Source organism: Ciona intestinalis, chromosome 14 (genome assembly GCF_000224145.3).
Source record: "Ciona intestinalis chromosome 14, KH, whole genome shotgun sequence".
Lineage (NCBI taxonomy): Eukaryota > Metazoa > Chordata > Ascidiacea > Phlebobranchia > Cionidae > Ciona > Ciona intestinalis.
Genome location: NC_020179.2, coordinates 353,347 through 376,791, shown reverse-complemented (window position 1 = coordinate 376,791; position 23,445 = coordinate 353,347). Strand labels below are relative to the sequence as shown.

Sequence of the window (23,445 nt, the reverse complement as noted above, 5' to 3'; positions counted from 1 at the left end):
TAGTCTATTCTTGAGATAGGCTCTTTCTATGGCCATAATAACTACGGTGGTAAATTTGCTCTCTTGTTAATTACATAACAGATAAAAAAGTTATAACATAAGACAGAGTAAACAAGAAGAAAGGGTTTCCCTTTAACACTTGGGTCTAAAAACTGCCTATATCCTATGTACAATCTCGTTAAGCCCATTGCCCTTGGAAAGTAGTTAATGGCCTTCTCCCGTCTTGGACACAGTCGCTATAAATGTATTGCGCGCGGCCCGAGTCAGACGTTGACATGGCTCGACAGCTTTGCTTGTCGCTGCCGCCGTGTTGTTTACGCATTGAAACGTTCTCGGAACGGCTTACATTTTTAACACCTGGTGAGCTCTGATCAAAGTAGTTCAGCGTTAATGTGTTGTACTTCTATATGCAAGTTATTAAGTTTTAATTGCAGCCATTTTAAAGACAGTCTGTGTTGCTGAATTCGCATGTTACGTATATAGAATAGAAACTTTGCTAGTTAAGTTAGTTTCTATATTATAAGTTAACGCTTAACTGACGTAGCTTTGCGTCTCAGCAGTGACCCATAGTAAAAACACGTCAGTGCATTACAATAAAGGCTTTGTACTAGTACTAATTATGTCGAATTAAACAATTTATTCTTGAATTTAAAGCAAAAATACTGTATGGCAATATTTCTTACCCAAGTTATACTTTCTATTGCATATACTTTGTATTGTCTTAGTTATTTGTGGTGTAAACCAATTTATGTTACATTGTAGTTGTGTAAATTAAATAGGCAGTGATACATAAAATTGTTGTATTGTTTAATCCAAGACCTACAAAACTGGAGCTCAAGTGACAACCTTCAGGGGTCGCGAAAAGTATAACAGTTTTAAACAGTCTTTACATATTATACTACTAATCGTAAAGAGTCTCAAAATATAGGAGATTTAAAAGGGGTTGCAAGCGAAACAGTTTTGAAAGCTGTGGTTTAGCGTAGTATCCATATTTGTAAACCTAAAATTGAAAGTGTTTGTCAGTTTAATAAAGAAGCAAAGAATAAAACACTTCATATGTATAAGTCAGATAAAAAAGTTACCAAAAAAGCAATTTTTCTGCAGTATAGGTGATACATAGTATTTTTACCCACAGCGTGTGTATAACGACTGTCGTTTTATTGCGAATTCTCTTATGATGATAATGTGTATAATCACTAACAATTTTATTACTAACAGGAGTATAGAAATAGGTTAAACTATTGGTGTTTAAATTAGTATAACCTGGTTATAGCATTGCATTAATTAAGCTTATTCTTTCTCAAGCATCAAACAGATGTTTGAGCATTCAATTATTAATGGATTGGATTACTGCAAATGGATGTAACATAGTCAGCTGCATCACAAGGGTTTGACATTTTTATTTTCGCGAATTATGAAATTTTTCTGCTGAATCAAAACATTTTCAAGAATTATGGCTACTGATGTTTTAACGGGCATCTGCAACTGCAGCAGTGGGGATAGTATTACATTCTCTGTGCTGGTAATATATTATTCATGTAAATGGCAGATTGTTTTATAGTATAAGCTACTGAATTGTTGTTAAGTTTGTATTGGAAATGCAGTAGCCCACCACTATATTTAATCAGTTAAAAAAATATTTCAATAGCACAAAATTCGGATAACAAAATAGTTAAATCTGTTATAACACTGCAGTCAACCAAGTACTGTAAGATAATAAAACATCAAGCAGTGATTTCACTAAAAGGAATCAAATCCAGTTTATGTTTAAAGTCTTAGCTGCTTTTCACTTAGCAGTCCATTTGTTTAATTATCTTTTTACTTCTGAATTCTCATTTATTATATATATATTATATATACATAATTAAGTTTTGGACTATAAATGAATATTGTATGAATAACAAAATTTCAAACAGTGAATGGCATGGTATAGTGGTTAGCTCGCCTGCCCCTAACCAAAAGGTTATGGTTATAGGTTCAAGGCTTGCTGCTGCTACTATTGTGGGTGCATTTTTGTCATTGGGCAAGACACTTACTGGCAATTGTTTCACACCACAATACATGGTAGCTTGAAGCAGGCACGGGGTGTATAAAAAAACAGGCATCACGCACAATGAAATCACCCGTGATAACAAGTTAACAACTGCTCGTTGCCCCACCATGCGAGGATAAAACAAGTTACATTCATTTAATAGACCTATGGATTGTATAAATTCACAGCCTTTATATTAAAACAGTTTCAAATTTATAACAAATATTCACCCACAAAGTTGCATACATGGTAACTCGCAAAAATAAAACAAGTCGCCTTTATTTAACATTAAATTTTCTTTCAGTCCAAACAAAGTACAGTTGGTGTATCAATCAGTGCAACATGCGAAGGCACGCGGATGTGGTACGCATTTCTTTCATCATCGCTTGTTACTTTCTTCGGTGGTTTGTTGGTTATCCTGGTTTGGAGGATATTTAACTACATGTGTTGCCCTGGATACAGGTTTGTATATTTGCACTAGTTATCTGTGGTACATAAACTTGTTGTGTGTTTACTATGTGTGCATAATCAAGCATTGATAAACTTCTCTATTTAAATATTATAGGTATATAATATATATATATAAACTGAGTTAGGATATTTTATGAAACAAATTTATATGAAATATGATTTGGAGTATGTTTTTGTTTTATTAGTTGGCTTTGTTAAGCTACAGTCTGTGTTAGTTTTGATTGACGCGTTCCTCCAGTTTTTATTATTGTAATATTCATGTTTATTATTTGGTGTTGTTGATTGCATAATAATATCACAAATTGTTCATCGTAAAAGTTAGTCAGTTGTTAATTGGTTACCTGAGCGGTAAACAGTATTTAAAGTAAAAACTGCAATTTCTGTCATTTGTAGCCTACAAACGAATCAGTATTTAGTTAAAGTAAACAGGCTACAGCTGTCAGCTGGTTACTATTATTGTTTCAGAATTCATTTCTAAGAAATATTATTGATATACATAATTATGTATTATTTGTCATTAAGTTATCTGAATATTTTGTGTATTTTAAAATATATATTAATATATAAAAATTTTCGATAACATGATTTACAAAAGAAGTTTTAAATGTCAGATCCAAATGTTACATAGGCTGGGAGTTAAATGCCCTATATATTGTTATAGCCTATAACCTGGGAGTTGAAAAATAATATGTTGTGCTGTCTGCTACTTTTGTATTTGGCTGTGAAACTGTTATATATATTGTGTGATAAAAAAATTGCCAAAAATTTATGGTATATATACGCACAACCCACAAAGTTACATATGTGGTAACTCGTTAGCTAGCTCGATGTGTATGAAACAGAACACCCGTGTTATAATGACTGTCGTTGCCTTGCAAGCATAAAGCAAGTTACATTCATTCGTTTATCCAATGTTATTTGAATCACAGATTAAAAATTATTTGCATTCCATTAGTTGCAAATTAACTTGCTTGACTTGATCAATTCTAATCTTATACTTAATGGTAAGACAGCAAATTGAGCAAAAGAAACTTTAACCCTTTGGGGACAAGATTAGTTTTTTCTCCTTTTGACGAACTGTCACTTATTGCTCTCTAGCAACACAGGTGTTGAAACTTGTGCAAGTCAACATAAACATCAGATAAAATCTCTTCGTTATTTTGTGTAAAACTAAAAAAGTTACTTTTCAAACAAAACCAATTTTAAAAATAACTTTAGAAGTTTTGTGAACACCTGTTTCTGAATGCAATTTTTATGGTCTCAAAGGGTTAATTTAAATTTTGCTGTTGCAATGTTTAGCCCATTTAAATCTAGAATACCAAACTGTGGTTTGTAGTAACTACACAATGTGACCATTTCTATGCCTTGTGGCTTTAAGAGTCACCATTGAAAACACAGAAGTACAATACCTAATAACTATTGTATTGGTTGTTGTATGTGTTATAAGTCAAAGTGTAAAAGGGATTTCCCAGCATTTTTGTTTTGTGTTCTTAGACTCTTCTAAGTAAACATTAGTTCTTTAAAATCGCAAAAACAAAAACGCTAAAAGACTCTTTCACACTTATAATACTGTGGGGTAAGATGGGTCAGTTAGAACCTAAATCCTATATTTCCCAATGGTGTTTTCAAAGAGCATTATTATTTATTACCATACATATGCACTTATCTTTTGGAAAACTCAAGATGCTCTTTAGGCAATATGCCCAAGTTATTACTTTTAATTGGTGCGTCATTCCCGAATCCCAATTAACCTGTTACTATGCGTGTGTGCCCAGATTATTCACATAGGGTATCATTACCAACTTCAGAGCATTCATGCATACCAATGTTAGGCACCTATAATTACAAAGTAGGACAGCTCAAAAAGCTGCTATCGTTTACATTAAGAAAGCAGCTTTAGCTTTAATCTTACAAGAATTGAAAGCTTGTGTTCTCTTCCATTCAAAAGGCTTTTCAGACCACATACGGCCCAAGGGAGCAAGTTAGGTTTAGTCTAAACTTAAACTAAGATATTGATTTGTTGTTCAAGGTAACGGATGTATTGAAAATGTGTTTAATGTACTGAACTAATGATAATGCATTATTCACAATGTGTTTATCTTATGAAACTATAACGCCAATACCATAGTGGCAATTTTATAAAATACCAAGGGTGCAACTGTAAAAGTGTGAACTCTGAATAAATTTATATTTTTTTAAAGATAATTTAAGCATAATTTGCTTTTATAATTAGAAAATCTAGAATTCAGGATGTTACATTACAATAACAATATAACAAAAATACATTTTTTCTCTTTATTTATGGTAGCAAAGATTGAAAATTAGTTTCGTCTGCCATTATCAAGACTTTATCAGGTTTTTGTTTATAATTATCAGTCTGTTGCAACTTTTATTAAAAATATATTTAGAAAATATTTCTTCAATCACATCATGCCCAACCCTTCATTTAAATTGATCTATCAAAGCAGGATTTTTCTGATAAATTATTTATTCCTAATCGTGGTATTCTACTGTACAGAGTTTAAGGTACTTGCATTGTCGTACAGGTCTAGAGGTATATTGTTATAATATATATTCAGGTCTTTAATGACATCTCCATGCACCTTTATTGGCATTTTCGCTCTAAATGTTTGTTTTAACTTCTGACATTACTAAAAATAGTTTTGGTTTTGAAACCGAAACGATTGAGATAAAAATTGTATCTTACATTTGGATTTGGTTTGTAACTTTGTACTGAAACTTACCAGAAAAAAACAAAGTGTTATGCATGACACATGTATTAATGACTAAATTTTAAAGTTAAACATGTATATTCCTTAAAGATAATATATGCTGCATTTATACTCTTAAAGATATTTATACTAATTTCGCTACGTTTTACTCTATACATATATCATAGGTTTTGAAATTTTACACAAACGGTCTTTGGCTGTTTAAAACATATTGCGTTTTTACGCATTATTTTTTACACAATATATTCTGTATTATGTATCGAAAAAAAAAAACACATACAATGTATTTTCCACAGCCAAATAATAATCAAAAGCGAGGATCAGAAAGTGATGGAGGAATCTGAAGATGAAGATGAGAAGAAGGATGAAGTCCAGGGAGGAAGAGCCATGGAAGTTGGCTGGATGACGGCCGTCAAAGATTGGGCCGGCGTTATGATATCTGCGCAAACATTAATAGGCAGAATCCTGGTATTTACATTACAATTAATTTTTAATAATATATATAATATATCTATATGTATATTATGTAGTATATAAAAATAATTATGTAATTAACAAAAAATTGTTGAAATTTTCTATTCGAATACAGTACTGATGTTTAATTTGGTTAAAACAATGAAGAGAAGGAAGTAACAACAAAATGACAGTCATTAAAAACACGCTTTGGCTAACAACTACTTGAATAAAAGTTCCAAATAAAAGCGTGGCTGCTAGAAACCCACAATACAACATAATACAGTATAGCTACCTAATTGAAAAAACCTTGATTATAAATCTTTTTAGGTGGTTTTGGTCTTCATGCTAAGCATTGGAGCATTGATCATTTATTTCATTGACTCAGCTGAGTAAGTTAATATTATCCAACATTTCTTGAATGAGTATTCAATATTTTTAAGTTACTTTTTAGCTCAAATTTTATGAATTTTGATTTATTTTCTTGGATTCATTTAAGTTTTCTCAAAATGTTTTATTTTTATCAATTTATTTTTATTGTTATTTTTTCAGCCCAATTGAGACTTGCAAAAACTTTTTCACTGATAAGACTTTGCAGATTGATCTCGCGTTTAACCTGTTTTTCCTGCTCTACTTTGGGCTAAGGGTAAGTTGAAATAAGAAGGGATTCTCAGTATAAAAATGGTGGCCCATAGGCCCATATAAATGCTATGACTTTCATTTTAAACTTTCAATATAAATGAAATTCTTTAAATAATCTTTGTTTACTACCAAATTCGATGAGAAAAAAGATGAAAACATGTCCCATCTTACCCTAATAAAAACTTGTCCCATCTTGGATTTTACCCCAACCTAGTATATATTGTTTTATTTTGTGTTTGTTTGTTACTTTCACTTCAAACCTTTCGTTTGAAATAAATCTTTGGAGTGTTACGGTTTACAGATTACATAATTCTGTAAATATTCTTTGTTTACCACCAAATGAGACGAAAAAGTGAATGAAAACCTCCCATCTTAACCTAACCTACTGTACATTGTTTTAATTTTATTTTATCAGTTTATTGCGGCGAATGACAAGCTTCTATTCTGGTTGGAAGTAAATTCAATTGTTGACTTTTTCACGGTTCCACCAGTCTTTGTGTCGGTATATCTTAACAGAACTTGGTTGGGTTAGTTGTTGTTGTATTAAATTGGCATGACATTCTCAGTGGTGTATTTAGGGGGTCAGGGGTCTGGACTCCTGTTTTTGTGTAAATTAAGGCATGAAACAACCATGCTTCATTTCACATTTGGTTTTATTGTTAGTTTAAACAATTTTTAAAGAGAGAGATGTCCCTCTATTTGTAAATTTCTTGATACAGCCCTGAACTAATTATAAAACGTTGTTGTTTAATCAACAATATATATGTATATATTTTAAACTAAAAATAAAAATATTTACCCAACTTTTTATAGGGCTGCGTTTTCTTCGCGCGTTACGACTTCTACAATTTTCGGAAATCCTTCAATTTGTGAACATTTTGAAAACAAGCAACAGCATCAAGCTTGTGAACCTGGTGTCTATTTTCCTGAGCATATGGTTAACTGGGGCAGGGTTTATCCATCTGGTAAGAAGTTTAATTAAAAATAAACTTTAAAGCTTTTAAAATTAACATAACATAGCAAAAAAATGTTGACATAAGAAATAAAAAAAGTCATGTTTTTTGAAACGAGCCAATATCATAGAATTTTAGAAATATTTAAATAACGAAGAATTAGCAGCAAAACAACATCGTTAAAACATGATTTATCTATTTGGATTTAATGATGAAAACACCAAGCCAGGGAATTAAACATAGGCGTCCTTTTAATACGTCCCTTAACATTATTTTTCAAAAAAACTAGTGAAGATCATATTATTTAAACAACGAAGAGAAGGGAATCAACAGCAAAACAACAGTCGTTAAAACATGCTATGGATAAAAAGTGTTGAAAAGAGCAGTTGTAAAAAGCGAGACACCTCTCGCCGTAAATAGCTGTCAAAACCGCGATAAGTCTAGGGTTTATTAAATTTAAATGTCACTCAATGTAAAATACCTAAATTTACTTAACACAAAAACCAGCAGTGCATGAAATTCAACAGAGCATTAGCAGTGCTGTTGTAATTGCTGTAGCGTTGTATAAACAAAAATTCCACAATAGTAACTACTTGTGCGTATTTAATATTCCTAATCAAGGAATTGCCTCCACAAAAACAGGCATGCGGTAAATTGTATATTCTTTTATGCCTACTAACTTTATTAAAGTTATTTACTAGTTGTCACATTACTAACTTGTAATTTGGAAATAGACCAATCATTGCACTATCACCACTGTATAGTGTTTATTTTAAGACATGTTTGTAAGATGGGCTACCTAAATCATATGTGTATTGTAATTGTGTGGGTTTCCTGGGTACCTTGATATTCCCAGGGCATCCATGCATGCCCTGCATACCCATGTTAGGTGCCTACTGCCTATACTTACTATTATTAGTATTGATATTAATTTTGATGTTTCTCTGCAGGTTGAAAACACCGGGGATCCGTGGCTAAACTTCTCCAACCCACAAAAGATAACTTACTGGGAGAGCGTTTATCTCTTAATGGTTTGTTATTATTGCTGTTTCTTATTTTTATACTGTTTATTGAGTTGGTGATTTTGCATTTATTGCACAATTATAAATGAATGTAACCTATTTATCCTTGTGTGCGGGGCAATGACAGTTGGTATATTCCAGGTGTTCTGTTTCATACACCTCGTTCCTGCTTATGAGTTTCCACGTATGTAACTTTGTGGGTGGTTATTTCTAAGAGTTTTTTTATTTTCGTGTTATAATGTATAGCTGGTAATTTAGACAACCCATAAAGAACCCATGGGTTGAAGGAATTACTCTTAAATTTCCAAGGACACATACGCCCATACTAAACTGTGGGCTATAGGCAGGCGTGCTAACCACTGTGGCACAGCGCCAACTTATAATTTTTCCTAAAATTCTTTCACTTAGGTTACCATGTCAACAGTTGGTTACGGTGACATTGCAGCGAAAACGACGCTCGGCAGATTTTTTATGATTTTCTTTATATTTGGTGGCCTTGCCATGTTTGCAAGCTATGTGCCTGAAATTATTGAACTAATCGGAACACGCAAGAAATATGGAGGAGCTTACACTTCTGTTAGCGGGCGAAAGTACGTTAAGATTACTTTTTTTCAGTTTTCATTTTAAAGTTTTAAACATTCTAATTTTAAATCTAACACCAAGTTTAAAAAATGATTAAAACATTTTTTTTGCAGTTAAAAAAAATTTTTTTTACAATTTTTTACAGTTAAAAATCAAAAAACGATTATTATATACATATAAAAAAAGTTGTTTTTTTACGAGTTTTACAGCTTTTTGCATCTTTGTTTTCATCCATAGGCATATAGTGGTGTGTGGGCATATTACACTTGAAAGCGTTTCTTACTTTCTGAAGGATTTCCTCCATAAAGATCGTGATGACGTTAACATAGAGGTTTTATTTTTGCACAGGTTTGTAAAATCATTAATATAAAAAAATATCTTTGTAATTTTCCGCTGCTATAGCAAAGGGATTTGTGCGACTGCCTCCAGCCCAGAGTTTATGGGTTCAAGGCTCGGCGCTGCCCCACTTCTGGGCGTATGTGTCTTTGTGCAAAAAAACTTAACACCACCTGCTCCAATCCAGTAGTCCCTTATGTGTTGTCTAAACTGTCGGCCATACTTAAAATTTCTTTAAAAAAAAAATTTTTTTAAATTAAAAAAAAAAAAATTAAAATTTCTAAAATATTATCACCAACAAAATTGCATACGTGGCGCAATAAAGCATGGTTATTTCATGTCTCTTTTCACACAAAAAAGCGAGTTCACACCCCCCCCCGTGACTAAACCCCTGGGGATGTAACTAATTTTCATAGTCCAGTACTCTAGTTCTAGTCTAAAAAATTTTACCTGTAACCATGCATAGCATTCCTATATTACATCAAACCGTTTTATATTACAGCATACCACCTAACCTTGAACTGGAAGCTTTATTCAAGAGGCATTTCACGCAAGTTGAGTTTTTTGAGGGCTCGGTCCTCAATTCTAATGATTTGTCTCGTGTTAAAATGGAAGGAGCAGATTCGTGCGTTATACTCGCAAACAAATATTGTACGGACGCAGATGCTGAAGATGCCTCTAATATCATGCGGTGAATGATTGAAACTTATTTATCTTCATGTGGCGGGAAATAAACTCATTATAAACGGGTGCTATGAATGTAACTTATATTGCGCATAGAAAGGTGGGGGGGAAGAATTATACCTGTTGTAACAAGGGGTAGTGTTTTATACACCTATGACCGCTAACGAGTTACCACGGATGTAACTTTTTTTTTTTTTTTGGATGTTTGTTTTTGTGTGTTGTGTGTTGTTGCACAAAACCCTAATAAAGTTTTGACAAATGGCAGACCAAACTAAAATACTTCTTTTATGTTAGAGATAGACTGATAAAAGATGATTTAATGTCTAAAAATTTGATCTTTTTTTCAGGGTGATCTCCATTAAAAACTACCATCCAAAAGTTTCGGATAATCATCCAGATTATGCAGTATCACAACAAGGCTCATTTGCTTAATATTCCAAGTTGGAATGTAAAGGTATTTACTATAATGTTTTCCCAAGTTTTAACTGCAAATTCATCTATAGTAAATTATAACACACACACATATATATTATATATATATATAGTACTGTGGGATAAGATGAGATACTGTTGGTACCTAAATTCCTTCTCCTGATCGTGCTTTGCACAATTAACACGGATCTTTTGAGTCATGAAGGATATGGTTTTATATTTCTGTAAATATTCTTTGTTTACTACCAAATGGGACAAGAAAATAAAATAAAAGGTGTCCCATCTTACCCCACCCTTCCATAGAACCAAATTTAAGTTTGTTTATAAAATGTTATAAATTATTGATGGTCATGCAGGGTGGTGATGATGTCATTTGTTTATCGGAACTTAAACTCGGGTTTATAGCTCAATCATGTTTGGCGCCCGGCTTCTCTAGTTTAATGGCAAACCTGTTCTCCATGAGATCAACTATGAAGGTAAGAAAAAAAAAATTACTTACTTACATGGAAAAAAGGGGTTTTTAGATTGTTTTTCGAATAAACAACCATTTAAACATGCTTTTACACCTTTTTGACGTGCCTTAGTATAATGAGAAATGAATAAACTTTGTTAAAATAAAGAAATTGCCGCAGTAGGTTGAGGTGCCATGACAATTATGTTGCTGTAGTGATGTAACGGAAGTTTCATGGATTAAAAAGAGTCCAAAGTCAATTTAATTACTTTACCACAAAAAAATGGAAATATACTTTACCATTGAATTTTAACTTTGTACTTTAGTTTGATGGAGATTCTTGGCAAAAACATTATCTTGCTGGTGTTGGCTCAGAAATGTACACAGAGTATTTATCGTCTTCTTTTGTTAATTATTCCTTCCCCAAAGTTTGCGAGTGAGTTTATATTTCAACAACTTTAGAAACAAGTTTTTAAATTTATAATGACCAACCGTAAGCAAGTTGTGGTGGTGGTAAATATTTGTAAAATGGTTAAAAATGTATACATATATATATATATATATAAAAGTGTGTATATATTATGTAAAAAAGTGTATTTATATTTAAATATATATGTAAAATGGTTAAAACTTAAAAGTGCATATATAAATGTAAAAAATGTATTTATAAAATATAAATACAAATAAGTAAATGGTCACAATTTAGGTAAAAGTCCAAAATGTTTGTTTTTAGACTTTGTTACAAAAATTTAAATTTGCTCCTTGTTGCTGTTGAAGTAAAATATGAGAATGAAGAATCAAGGTAATTATTATTATTTATTTATTTGTAATGTTTTCATACTTTTTTGCAGTCTTGGTTTAAAAAAAGTGAGGAAAATACATTTGTTGGCAATTTGCCGATTTAATATTACTGTATGAAAAAACCTGTTTTGCTAGCTTTATTTTTTAAGTTTTAGAGGTAATTTCCACAGATATATGTAACCAAGCATGGGCAAAAAATTTTTGGTTTACGTTTTTAATTTGTTTCATTTATTTTGTTTATTTTTGTGATAGGAGTGGCATTGACCGGTTAGTACAGAGTGTCCGTGGGTTTCTGTTTTCCACTAATTGCATTTCTCATTTAACTAATGCTTTTTACCAGGGATACACAAGATTGGTTTATTTCTGCAGAAACTTTTTTAAACCCCCCTAAAAAAACTTACTGCATCTTTTTTAAAAGTGCTAAAATATTCTGCTAAGTTTTTTTTGAGTAACCTTGGCCTACATGCTAAGCTTCTTTAAAGTTAAAACAATGCTTCTCTATACGTATCTAAACAAATACGTTTTCATTTTACGGCATATGTCGTACACAAACATTATGTATCCCTGGTTATTGCTAAGTATTAAACGCTTGAATGCGAAACAGCTTTTATAAAAATTTGCTTTTTTGCATTATTTACCTGAATAGACCAAAATATATTTTGCCAGAGGAGGTGTTCTGCATTTGTATTATCCTTGCTGGCAAGAGTTTATATATTGAATGCATGGATTATAATGGGTGCTTGCTTTAATGCTTGCCTATTTTGTGTAGTTATTTCTTAAAATAAAGTAATAATTAATATAAAGGTTTATGTAAACATAGGCGCCAAACTTTTTAAAAAGCTGGGGAGGCAGGGATATTTAGTTACACACACGATCCTGTGAAAAAAATTTAAATGGTTGTAATGTTTACTGATTAATGCATTGCAAAAAAACCCTAGGTTTGGCGCCTATTTTTAAAAAATGCAATATTTTATATCCTAAACTTTTTCTTATACCATCAAATTTTGGGAATATAACCATTTCTTTTAAATTTTATAATGTTTTTTTCAGATTGGTACATTTGTATTACATTTACTTGGTATAGTATTTACATTAATTTGTTACTAAATGTTTAGCATTTTGATCAATCCGGGAAATCATGTGAAAATACAAGAAGGAACTTTGGGTTTTTTTATCGCTCAATCTGCAAAAGAAGTTAAAAGGTGTGAAATAAATATGTTGCATTAATTTTAACTAATTTCCCACCTAATGTTAGTTGATTCACCTACAAAGCTACATACATTTTCCCTCCATGCGAGGATAAACAAGTTACATACGTGGTAACTCGCAAGCGGACACTAGGTGTATGGAACAGAACACCCGTTTTACGACTGCCGTTTTTTTCGGCCATGTGACGATAAACAAGTTACATTCATTCATTCAATTACGAACTGTTACCAGAAGTAAGACCTTTTATTTTAGAGCCTATATATACTGCATTGAATGCCACAACCCAATAAAGAACTTGAATAAAATGCAGCCATGTAGTTGTAACAGACGTAAGCATAAACTATTGCATTATTGCATGCCCTTCCATAATTTAAAAAATATTTTACCAATAATTTGAAAACGGTTTTGTTGACTAATCCGAATATTGATATAATTCTGTTTAATTAATCATTTTTTGCGAAATTATTTCAACACAGAGCTTTGCTCTACTGTAAGTCTTGCCATGAAGATGTCACAAACCCTGACTTGATAAAATCTTGTGAATGCAAGCGAAAAAAAGATGGTACAAGTAAGTTGTTGGACGGTAATTGTTAGCGTTTCTGCATCCATTGCCATCATGTTGTAATCAGTTTAATCTGTGTGGTGAAAATGATCATTCAATGAAACTGTGTCGAATGATTTACATTAGGTGTGTAAGATCAGAGGCGTATTCAGGGGGGTTGGGGAGTCTCAACCTCCCCTTTTTTGTTGAAAGTCGTAAAATAACCTTTTTTTTGCAACGCACATTAGGTTTTCATGTTTTACTGTAAGAAATGTTTTAAAATAGTGTTGGACCCCCTTTTTTTAAAAATAAGGCATAAAAACAATGGTTTTGCCCCACCTGGTTTTGCGCGTGAAGTAAAAAAAAAATACAGGTAAAAATTAGAAAATTCCTGCATATGCCTCTGTTTAAATTTAAAACTAGTGTGGTATGGTAGTGTAATGAATAGAAAGGTGTACATGCATGAATTACATGTGTGAACATAGTGTTATGCATGTATTACTAGTGTGTTGTCATACATGGTGTTGCATGTTGCAGGCAAAAGAACGATACTTTCATTGCTGGGATTATCCAGTAAACCCCTCAGAGGTAAGGTTTCAGAAAACATAATTTTCCACATACCGTACAATAGTATTACATGTGGGTAGCATGTATTTATCACTTAATTTTTGCATCTGATTTAAATTAGAGTCCTTATTTTTTTAATTATTTTTGTTTAGCATATTGTCCCTTTGCATGTATATGTCCTTTGATTCTATGTAGCTTAAATGAGAACACTTATTGTTAGATTAGTGTTGTTTTTAATATAGTAGGGTGGAAACATGTTTTCTCTATTTTCTCCTTCCATTTGGTAGTAAACAAAGAATATTCACAGTATTTTATTACTTTGGCCCGTGACTCTAAAATAGCTTTTTAATTGTCAAAACACAATCAGGAAATATGGGATTTGGGTGCTAACGGCGTCCCATCCTACCCCAAAGTACTATACATTGGGTCCCTTTAATTAGTGCATGTCCACTATGTCCACAATATTCACTAAATAGTGGAAATAGTGGACATGGCGAATATTGTGGACATAGCGGACATACACTAATTAAAGGGACCGCTATACATAGGTGTTTTTTTCTCAAAAGCTCTTTTTTTGTTTTATGACTTTTTTAATAAGTTTAATTAGTTAGTATGTTGTATACACAGTTGACCCAAGCAAGGTACCGCTGTGGGTGCCTTATGAACAAAACACTAAGTCATACAAAGGTAAGTATATCACGCACATAATATTCAATCAATAACATTGCTTGATACACTCCATAAACTAAGTGTTGTTCCTTATCATATTCATGTACAATGCTTCCCTGATTATCTAGTTTATAAAAGAATTAATAAATTTAACAGATATGTGTATAGTGTGGCCACTGTTAACAATGCATAACCAGGGGCCAATTAGTTGCTCAAGCGTTCATTTTTGTAGCAGACAATATGTTAATCTAACTTGAAGTAACAATCGTAATTATGATGTAATTTATAGACCTGTTGCGCAATCCAAGCCAAAATTTCAAAAATTACCACTCACACAAATGTTTTTACCATGTTTATGATGAGTAGCTATTTATTAAAGGATCGTACTTTGGTTGCAATGTTTACTAATAATGAAGGGTAGAAAATTCTGGGGTAAGCTTGCCCACCTTGCCACCCCTGGTTTGGTGCCTAGATATTCAAGGAAACATTGTATTTATATATAGTAGGGTGGGGGAAGATGGGACGCCTTTTCATTCTATTTTCTCGTCTCATTTAGTTGAAATCAATGAGCATTCAAAGAGTTATAAAACCGTATCCTCACGACTCCCATATACTGTTGTTAATTGTTTAAAACATGATCAGGAATCCAGGATATTTGGATATTATGTGCTAAAAGTGTCCTGTCTTCCCCCGCCCCACTATACATTATATAACACAGTCCTTAAAATTAGAATATTACCATTTTAATTTCTATTTCATTTGTAACCCAGTATGGATGTATTATGTTAATGTTATGTCTTATATTTGCATGGTGTTAGCATGTATGTAGTAATGTCTGTTTATGTGGTTTGCCAAAACAAAATCTTTTTGCCAAGTCTTCCATGTTTTGTACTTTTTTAATAGTTTTAGTGGGAATTTTTGTATAGTAACCTTAATAATTAGTTATTTTATTAGAAACTGTCCATGTTAATATTTCTTAGGGCAGTGGTTGTCAAACTCTTTACAGTCACTGGACACCTAAATCTGTTAGCAAAAAATCTAAATTTAAATAGAAAAGAATGTTTTTTCTAATTTTTTTTTGATAAAAAGTTACCAAAATTTTAGAAATTCAGATTATAGTTTTAAAACTTTTTTAAGTAAAATTTATTTAAAACTTCAAAACTTAGCTACAAACATTTTAATCCAATGTATATTTAATATAAAGCTGAGCCCCAACAAATATTTTAATCCAATGTTTATTTAATATAAAGCTGAGCCCCAACCACCGTCGTACCACAGTGTGACAAGTAAAAGGAATAGTTCGGTTTCTAACAAAGCTAATCCAACAACTGCCAGCAAACAAAGGCCTTCAGATGCATCGCGTATTAGGTTGGTTAATCCAACTGTGTATTTATTGAATTTTATATATTTGTAAAATGCAATATCTTTGTATATATAGCAGGGTGGGGAAGATGGGGCATCTTTTCATTCTATTTTTGTCATTCCATTTGGTAGTAAACAAAGAACAATCAAAGAATTATAAAATCGTATCCTCACAACTCCCATGGACCATTGTTAATTGTTTGAAGATCAAGATATTTAAATATTATGTGCTAAAGGTGTCCCGCTTCCCCCACCCTACTATATATAATATTTGTATGTTAGTGTTTGAAAATTTGGTATTTACTGACCAAAAAACATGTTTTTGAACCAATAAATTTAAGTTATGTCATACTCCTTGTGTTCCAGGAAAGAATCGGGTTCAAGCCACGTCATCCCAACAGCCCTTCCCCCAGTCACATCCGGTCAAGTTCAGCAACACGATGGTGATTCTTCCATGAAGTATGATGTCACAGGGATGTTCCACTGGTGTCCCAACCGTGATATTAATAAGTGTATGCTGGTACGCAAACTATTTATATCTCTATTCAGGAATGATTTCCGACTTTTTCTGTTAAACAGGTCGTTATCGTAATTTACCTTCATGCGGGTCGTAGTTCAGCCTTCGCGTGCATCGTATTAAGCGACCGCTACAAACATTTTCAGACTTTTTGAACAAACTTTATTCTCATCCATGTGTATAATGGGTAACTACTGGGTTGGTTAGGTTACGTGAAAAGACTTATAAGTTGCCTTGGGGTTAGGTAATTGGCCAACTCTTATTTAAATCTTTGGTTCTTGACAAGGACTTTACTTATTCCACCTGTGTAAGTCTTGAACCCGTAACCTCTGTGATAGAAGCAAGCGCACTAACTAAAAAAAACAAATTTATTCTACTGTATTTAATAAACATATGACAAGAAAAACAAATAGAAACAAATATTTAACAAACTTGTTTAATAAACAAAGTTTCCATTTTCATTACAGAGTCGTGATAAAGCTGCAATGACAGTGCTAAGCAGACATATAGTGCTTTGTATATTCGGTGATGGTAAAAGTCCATTGCTTGGTCTTCGTAACTTTGTCATGCCATTACGTGCTTCCAATTTCCATTACCACGAACTCAAACAAATTATTTTACTTGGAGATCTGGATTTCTTACGTCGAGAATGGGACACAGTCTGCAATTTCCCGAAAATATCAATTTTGCCGGTAATATATGTTGTTTATTAAATGATTAAATGTTAAATATATATTCTCGGCAACGAATTTTCTAAAAATCGTAATTGAACGGATAACGTGTTTGCAGTTTGTAACTTCCCGAAAATTCCAATTTTACCGATACAAAACTATGTTTGTTAAATGTTTGAATGAATGTAATGTATTTTCTTGTGGGCAGGCACGCTGTGTTGGAGCAATTGGCCATAGACACATACTATCACAATCGTATTGAGTAGCGGCATCAAGCCTTAAACCCATAACTTCCAATTTAAAAGCACTAACCACAAAAAAAATATTATGTTTTTAATCAAACTATTATTATATTAAAATTTGTTTTTTTTTTCAGGGTTCACCGTTAAGTCGTGCTGATCTACGAGCAGTTAATGTCAACCTATGCGATATGTGCGTGATATTGTCGGCCAACCAAAACTCCATTGATGATCCCTCTTTACAAGATAAGGAATCGATCCTCGCATCTTTAAATATAAAGTCAATGCAGTTTGATGACAGTATAGGGGTGTTACAAGCAAGCTCGCATGGTAAAATATGTTTAATAAGTAAACATATCTTTTATAACCAGAGCCGTACCCAGGAATTCACATAGTCATGTCTTCTATTGAACTTATTTTTTAAAGTCCCAAAATACAGAATTTAAAACCTTTGTTTTGGTGCGATGTTAAGATGAATTATGGTTTCATTGGACATAAAAGGCTCAAAATAAGACAAGCATATCATAACAACTGTTAAAGGAATTATAAGATAGAATGGTTGTTTTAGTTAAAAGGAATATATCTTACCATTTCATAACCAGAGTGGTATCCAGGGATTTACATAGGGGTTTAACTGTATTTTGAAATTTCATTTTTACCATTTTATTGTTAAAACGCGACTAGGAAATATGGAACTTAGAGGCTAACGGGATCCATCTTAACCTGCAGTAGACAGTATCATATATTTATATATATAGTAGGGTGAGGGAAGATAGGACAACTTTTCATTCTGTTTTTCCGACCCATTTGGTAGTAAACTAAGAACATTCAGAGAATTATAAAACTGTATCCCCACGACTCCCATAGACCTTTGTTAATTGTTTGAAACATGATCAGGATATTTATATATTATGTGCTAAAGATGTCCCATCTTCCCCCCTATATATTCATAAATTTTAATATAAATGTTGAAAATTAGAGTCGCATAATTAGCCATTAACATCCACCCATATTAAACAATACATATTGTTGTGCAGGTTTTCCCCCGTTCTTACAAAACACCGACAAATCAACGCCAGCAAAAGGAATCACCAGTGGTGCAAATATACCAATGATAACTGAACTAAGTAAGTCTGTTTAATATCCGTAGCACTTGCACTGTATTGTAACATTATTTTGAGGTAATGCACAAATCGTGGCTTAATTCTCAGGTCCCATGGCGTGCCTCATTGTAGGACTTCACCAATATAGAATAGAATGTGCATATACAATGTTGGGGTAATGGGCCAACTCTGGCCTAAACCCCACGTCCCACAGTGTGCCTCACTGTAGGACCTTACCCATATAGAATAGAATGTGCATATACAATGTTGGGGTAATGAGACAACCCTGGCTAAAATATTCGGTCCCATTGTGCCTCGCTTTTTTTACATTTTTTATTTAAATTTTTAAAAAATAATATAAAATTATTTCCAGTCAACGACACAAACGTTCAGTTCCTCGACCAGGACGACGACGACGACCCAAACACCGAGCTTTACCTGACGCAACCCTTTGCGTGTGGGACGGCGTTTGCTGTCAGTGTGTTGGACTCCCTTGTTAGCGCTGTACGTATTATTTCATCATTTATTTCAGTAAACTATATTTTTGTTACATTTTTTTTTTCGGAAAATATTTGTTTAGTTTTTTGTCAATGTAGCTTGAGTGAATGTAATGGCTGAGAATTTAGACAACCCACTAAGTTGAAGCAATATTCGTTTGGTGTTTTGTATAAGAAGGACAAGGGTAGCAACATCAAACTTTAAACCTAAACCTCTTTGTTTTAGGCTGACCACTATCCCAACACCAACATAATTTTTTCATTTTTTTTTTTTCAGGCCTATTTTAACAGCAACGCATTAACGCTGATTCGTACTTTAATCACCGGAGGTGCTACGCCTGAACTAGAAGCTATATTAGCTGAAGGAAATGCTTTACGCGGTGGCTTCAGCACCAGTGAGACACTTGCAAGCAGGGATAGATGTAGGGTGGCCCAACTTGCAATATTTGATGGACCATTTGCAGAACTGGGGGTAACATTAACATTTTGCATAGAAGCTTTTTATTAAAAAAAGTTTAGTTTGAATTTTTTTTTCTAAAATCTTTTTAAATGTATAAGCATTTTGCATTTATTTTTTATGCTACAAAACGTTTTAGCTGGTAGATTAACATTAATTTTTTTGTGGCATTTTTTATGTACAGAATGGTGGATATTATGGAGATTTATTTGTGAAAGCTTTGCAGACGTACAACTTATTATGCTTTGGTATATACAGGTAATATGGATTGTTTTGTCATAATAACCAACTTTGTAAGTTATCTGAATAATGAATGGTAAGCAGCATATTCATGTTTATAATCAATCAAATTAATTGTAATTGCTTAACCAGGCACGGGGTGTATGGAACAGAACACCTGCGTTATAATAACTGTCATTGCCCCGCCATACAAGGGTAACAAGTTACACATAGCTGTAGCTTGTAAGCTGGCGTGAGGTGTATAAAACAGACCACCCATATCATAACAACTGTTCCCCCACCACACAAGGATAAACAAGTTACATGCATCACCACTATCAAGTCTTAGCATTGAAACTGACACAGATTCCGAGATGTAAACGACCCGGTAGCGAACCCTACTTCCAAGCGATACGTCATATCTAGCCCTCCAGATAAGTTCGTGTTGGTTTCATCCGACTTGATCTTCTGTTTGATGCAGTTTGATTATTGCGCCGGTAATAGTTCAATCACGAGGTTAGTTTGAAATGTGTTTTACTCAATTTTAAAATCCATTTTTTGTCTCATTTTTTACTCATTCTTTCTCTATCACAAACATTTTTACTTGCTTACATACAGAATCCATTTTTAATCTCATCTTTTTACTCTTGTTTCAAATTCAACCCTTGTTAAATCTAATTTAAATCCATTTTCACCCTTTATTTTTACCACATCTCGAAATCCACTGTCATCTCTTTTTTACCCTTGCTTCGAAATTTATGTTCACTTTTTTGCTCATTTTTTTGGATTCCATTGTTTCTCTATATAAAATCCATTTTCACTCTTCAGTTTTACTATACCTCAAAATCCATTCCCAATCTCATCTGTTTACTTTTGTTTCAAATTTAACCTTTTTTTTAATCTATCTTAAATCCGTCTTCATTAATTAATTTCCAAGTTCTTTTTCACTTTTCAATTTTACTTCAAATCCATTTCTAACTCATCTTTAACCTTTTTCAAATAATCCCTCTCACTTTTTTCACTCTGTTTCAAAATTTCTCTTTCCTCCCAGCCACCCTGACACCTCAGTCAAATGTTTGCTTCATCCTTTCCTATCTCGTGTAACTTCCCATCCTACATTACACCACACCACAACAACATCAACTTCCCCAACCATCAAGCCACACAAGGAATCATTATCACGAAAACTAGACCGACGCCGCCCATCCACCCCCCTCCCTGAAAGTCTCATCCAAACAACACCAATCGAATCGCCATCGAATAAACTTTACGTCGATACAAGCAAAATATTCCAAAACACATCATCAAGACGTTCCTTCACCCCTTTTTCCGACTCTTCTTCCAATTCATCTCTCCTTCCTCCCGATTCACCCCAAAACCGCGGTGATTTCAAAACTTCAAAGCAAATGTAACCAACTCCCACCCATACTAACCAATACTTCATCAATCAACATCGCTTGCAGAAAATCTTCCATTGCTTCATATCATGGACGAGCTATATTGCCAGCTATAGATTTACATGAGGTACCCGTTAACCCAACCAACCCCCAACCTAGACACGCCAGATCAAGTAAAGGCTCGTCCTCAGCCACATTAAACAACAACCGACACACACAATCCCGTTTAGCCGCCCCTGCCCCGCCCAGGTACTCAGATGATGACGATTGGGACAACGCCCACCAAGCGACCAATCACACGCATGCAGACAATAATACAAGGCAGCAAGCGCGTAAGAGATCAAACAAGTATGACGTCATAGTAGCGTGATGTGTATAGTACTATGGGGTAAGATGGGATATCGTTAGCACCTGAATCCCATATTTCCTAATCGTGTTATAAACAATCAACAAAACTCTCTTAGAGTTACGGCGCTACGTTCATATAATTCTTTAAATATTCTTTATTTACTACCAAATGGGATGAGAAAAGAGAAATATAACATGTCCCATCTTACCCCGCCCTACTATATAGTACATAGGTGTTTCACCCGTTTAAAGGTACGGTAATGAAATACACCTTGACGCAGCGTCGTTAACATTATTTTTGTAGGTGTTGTGGTTTTAGAATTTTTCCGAATTAGTCTCTGTTTCTTTATCGCAGTAATTGGTATCTTATGGTACAAAGTACATTATGATTTGCACACACCCCTATGCTGTATATCTTTGCCGTGCTGATCTAGCTGCCTGATAACAGGCAGTCTTAACGTTGTTGTGCTAATCCCGTCTATATTTACGGTCACTTGCTGAAATAAACCAATTGATTTTTGTTACCGTAATATATGTGGATGATAAGCTTGTAGTACAGTAAGACAACTTTAGCAATAAACGTCTACTGTATAATATGGAAAAATAAATTAACTTATTTATACTCTCATGGCGGGACAACAACAGTTGTTATAGCACAGGTATTTTGTTTCATACATCTCATGCTAGCCTACAAGTTACCACTTATGTAACTTTGTTGGTGAGTATTATAACTTATACTATCCACTACACAGTGGTTAGCACGCAAGACTTTAACCTAGACATGGGTTTAAGGCTCATCGCTGCTACCATTGTGGTCGTCAGTGTTATTGGGCAAAACACTTAACGGTTCCTTACAGAAAAAACCTGCATATTATATTGAGTTAAACACTTACTTGGTTTCACTGTTGGTGTCAGTTCCAACTTTCTGATTACTTGAATGCATAACCTATTCACCATTGCATCATAGTTGTGTTTTGATAAATGTTGCTTGTGGTTTTAACAAAAGTTTACAGTTCATGTAGAGTTGAAATATGGCAGAATGGCAAATAACCTGGTTAGAAACAGTTATGAGTACATCTAAACTCAGGACAAGACTCAAAACAGTTCCACCAAAGTTGAAACATCGTTGATGGTGTATTGTAGTGAACTTATTAATATCAATAAATGTGAGGATAATCTATATGATGGTATTTTCATAGCTAATACGATAGTAGCAGGTAATAGAACTCTGTGTAGGAGTGTACGGTGTATATAATGTCCGATTTAAATGAAGTGCTTTGGTCACTTTACTCAAATGAATACTGGAAAGTAACTGGTCAAAATGAATGGTGGTTATATGAACCAATATCAAGATCATGTGGAGGCTGTTTATGAACAAGACATTGGATACAACGTGGAACATAATCATGAGGGTATAACATTACCACAGAAAGTGGTGAAACCAGGTAATTTTAGATAATTGTTTATTAATGTTCCTTCACTGCTTGGATGAAGTATTTTTGCATCATGAAGATGTTATTTTGCAACAAAAACCATTCAATAATATGAAAACTAGATCAAGGCCAGATTCACAAAACATGACACAGTTATTATTTTATCAGATACCGGAATAGGAAACAATGGTAAAAAACTATCGCAAAAATTTTGGAAAATCTTTACGTCTCTTGTTCTTCTGTTGGTTCTTATTTTGACAACTGTTGTGATTTATTACATTGCTGTAAGTTTGTATTACTTGTAATGAATTTAGTTATTGCGCATGTATTGATACCTTCTGTAAGTTAACGTTTATTTTCTCAAATACAATGTAAATGACAGGTTATAAAATTGTTTTGTGGTAATTATAATACATATATATCTTTTTTTACAGAACAGCATTTCAAGCAAACCAGGTAAGCCTTGGAAAAAATATGGGTTGTCCAAATTGTCAACCATACATTATCAAAAATGAAATAATCTAAAAGAATAACCACTCACAAAGTTACATATGTGACTACTAATTGTCAGGGGCGTATGAAACAGAAAACCTTTATTTTTATGACTGTTGTCGCCACACAAAGA

General features: G+C 33.3%; 2 protein-coding genes across 2 annotated transcripts in view; both read left to right on the top strand.

The window, feature by feature from the left end:
• The first annotated feature begins 1,311 nt into the window (after positions 1-1,311).
• On the top strand, positions 1,312-21,917 carry LOC100179948 (calcium-activated potassium channel subunit alpha-1-like). The gene is given in 31 exon segments (XM_026837707.1): positions 1,312-1,522; positions 2,337-2,494; positions 5,532-5,703; positions 6,019-6,080; positions 6,241-6,334; positions 6,746-6,857; positions 7,144-7,295; positions 8,234-8,314; positions 8,714-8,895; positions 9,125-9,235; positions 9,726-9,914; positions 10,255-10,288; positions 10,290-10,361; positions 10,696-10,815; positions 11,117-11,226; positions 11,524-11,592; positions 11,844-11,858; positions 12,707-12,793; positions 13,277-13,368; positions 13,879-13,929; positions 14,536-14,595; positions 15,828-15,945; positions 16,306-16,459; positions 16,924-17,148; positions 17,504-17,696; positions 18,404-18,493; positions 18,843-18,973; positions 19,244-19,438; positions 19,608-19,681; positions 20,009-20,158; positions 21,106-21,917. Coding segments are annotated over 31 exon segments (3,726 nt in total). The 5' UTR covers positions 1,312-1,453; the 3' UTR covers positions 21,410-21,917.
• Positions 21,918-22,598: 681 nt separating this feature from the next.
• Positions 22,599-23,445, top strand: part of LOC108950076 — a 5,358-nt gene continuing 4,511 nt past the window's right edge. The window contains exons 1-3 of the mRNA XM_026837724.1: positions 22,599-22,832; positions 22,989-23,104; positions 23,255-23,276. Of these exons, the coding sequence (XP_026693525.1) occupies positions 22,709-22,832; positions 22,989-23,104; positions 23,255-23,276 (262 nt within the window). The 5' untranslated portion in view covers positions 22,599-22,708. The remainder of the gene's footprint in view (positions 22,833-22,988; positions 23,105-23,254; positions 23,277-23,445) is intronic.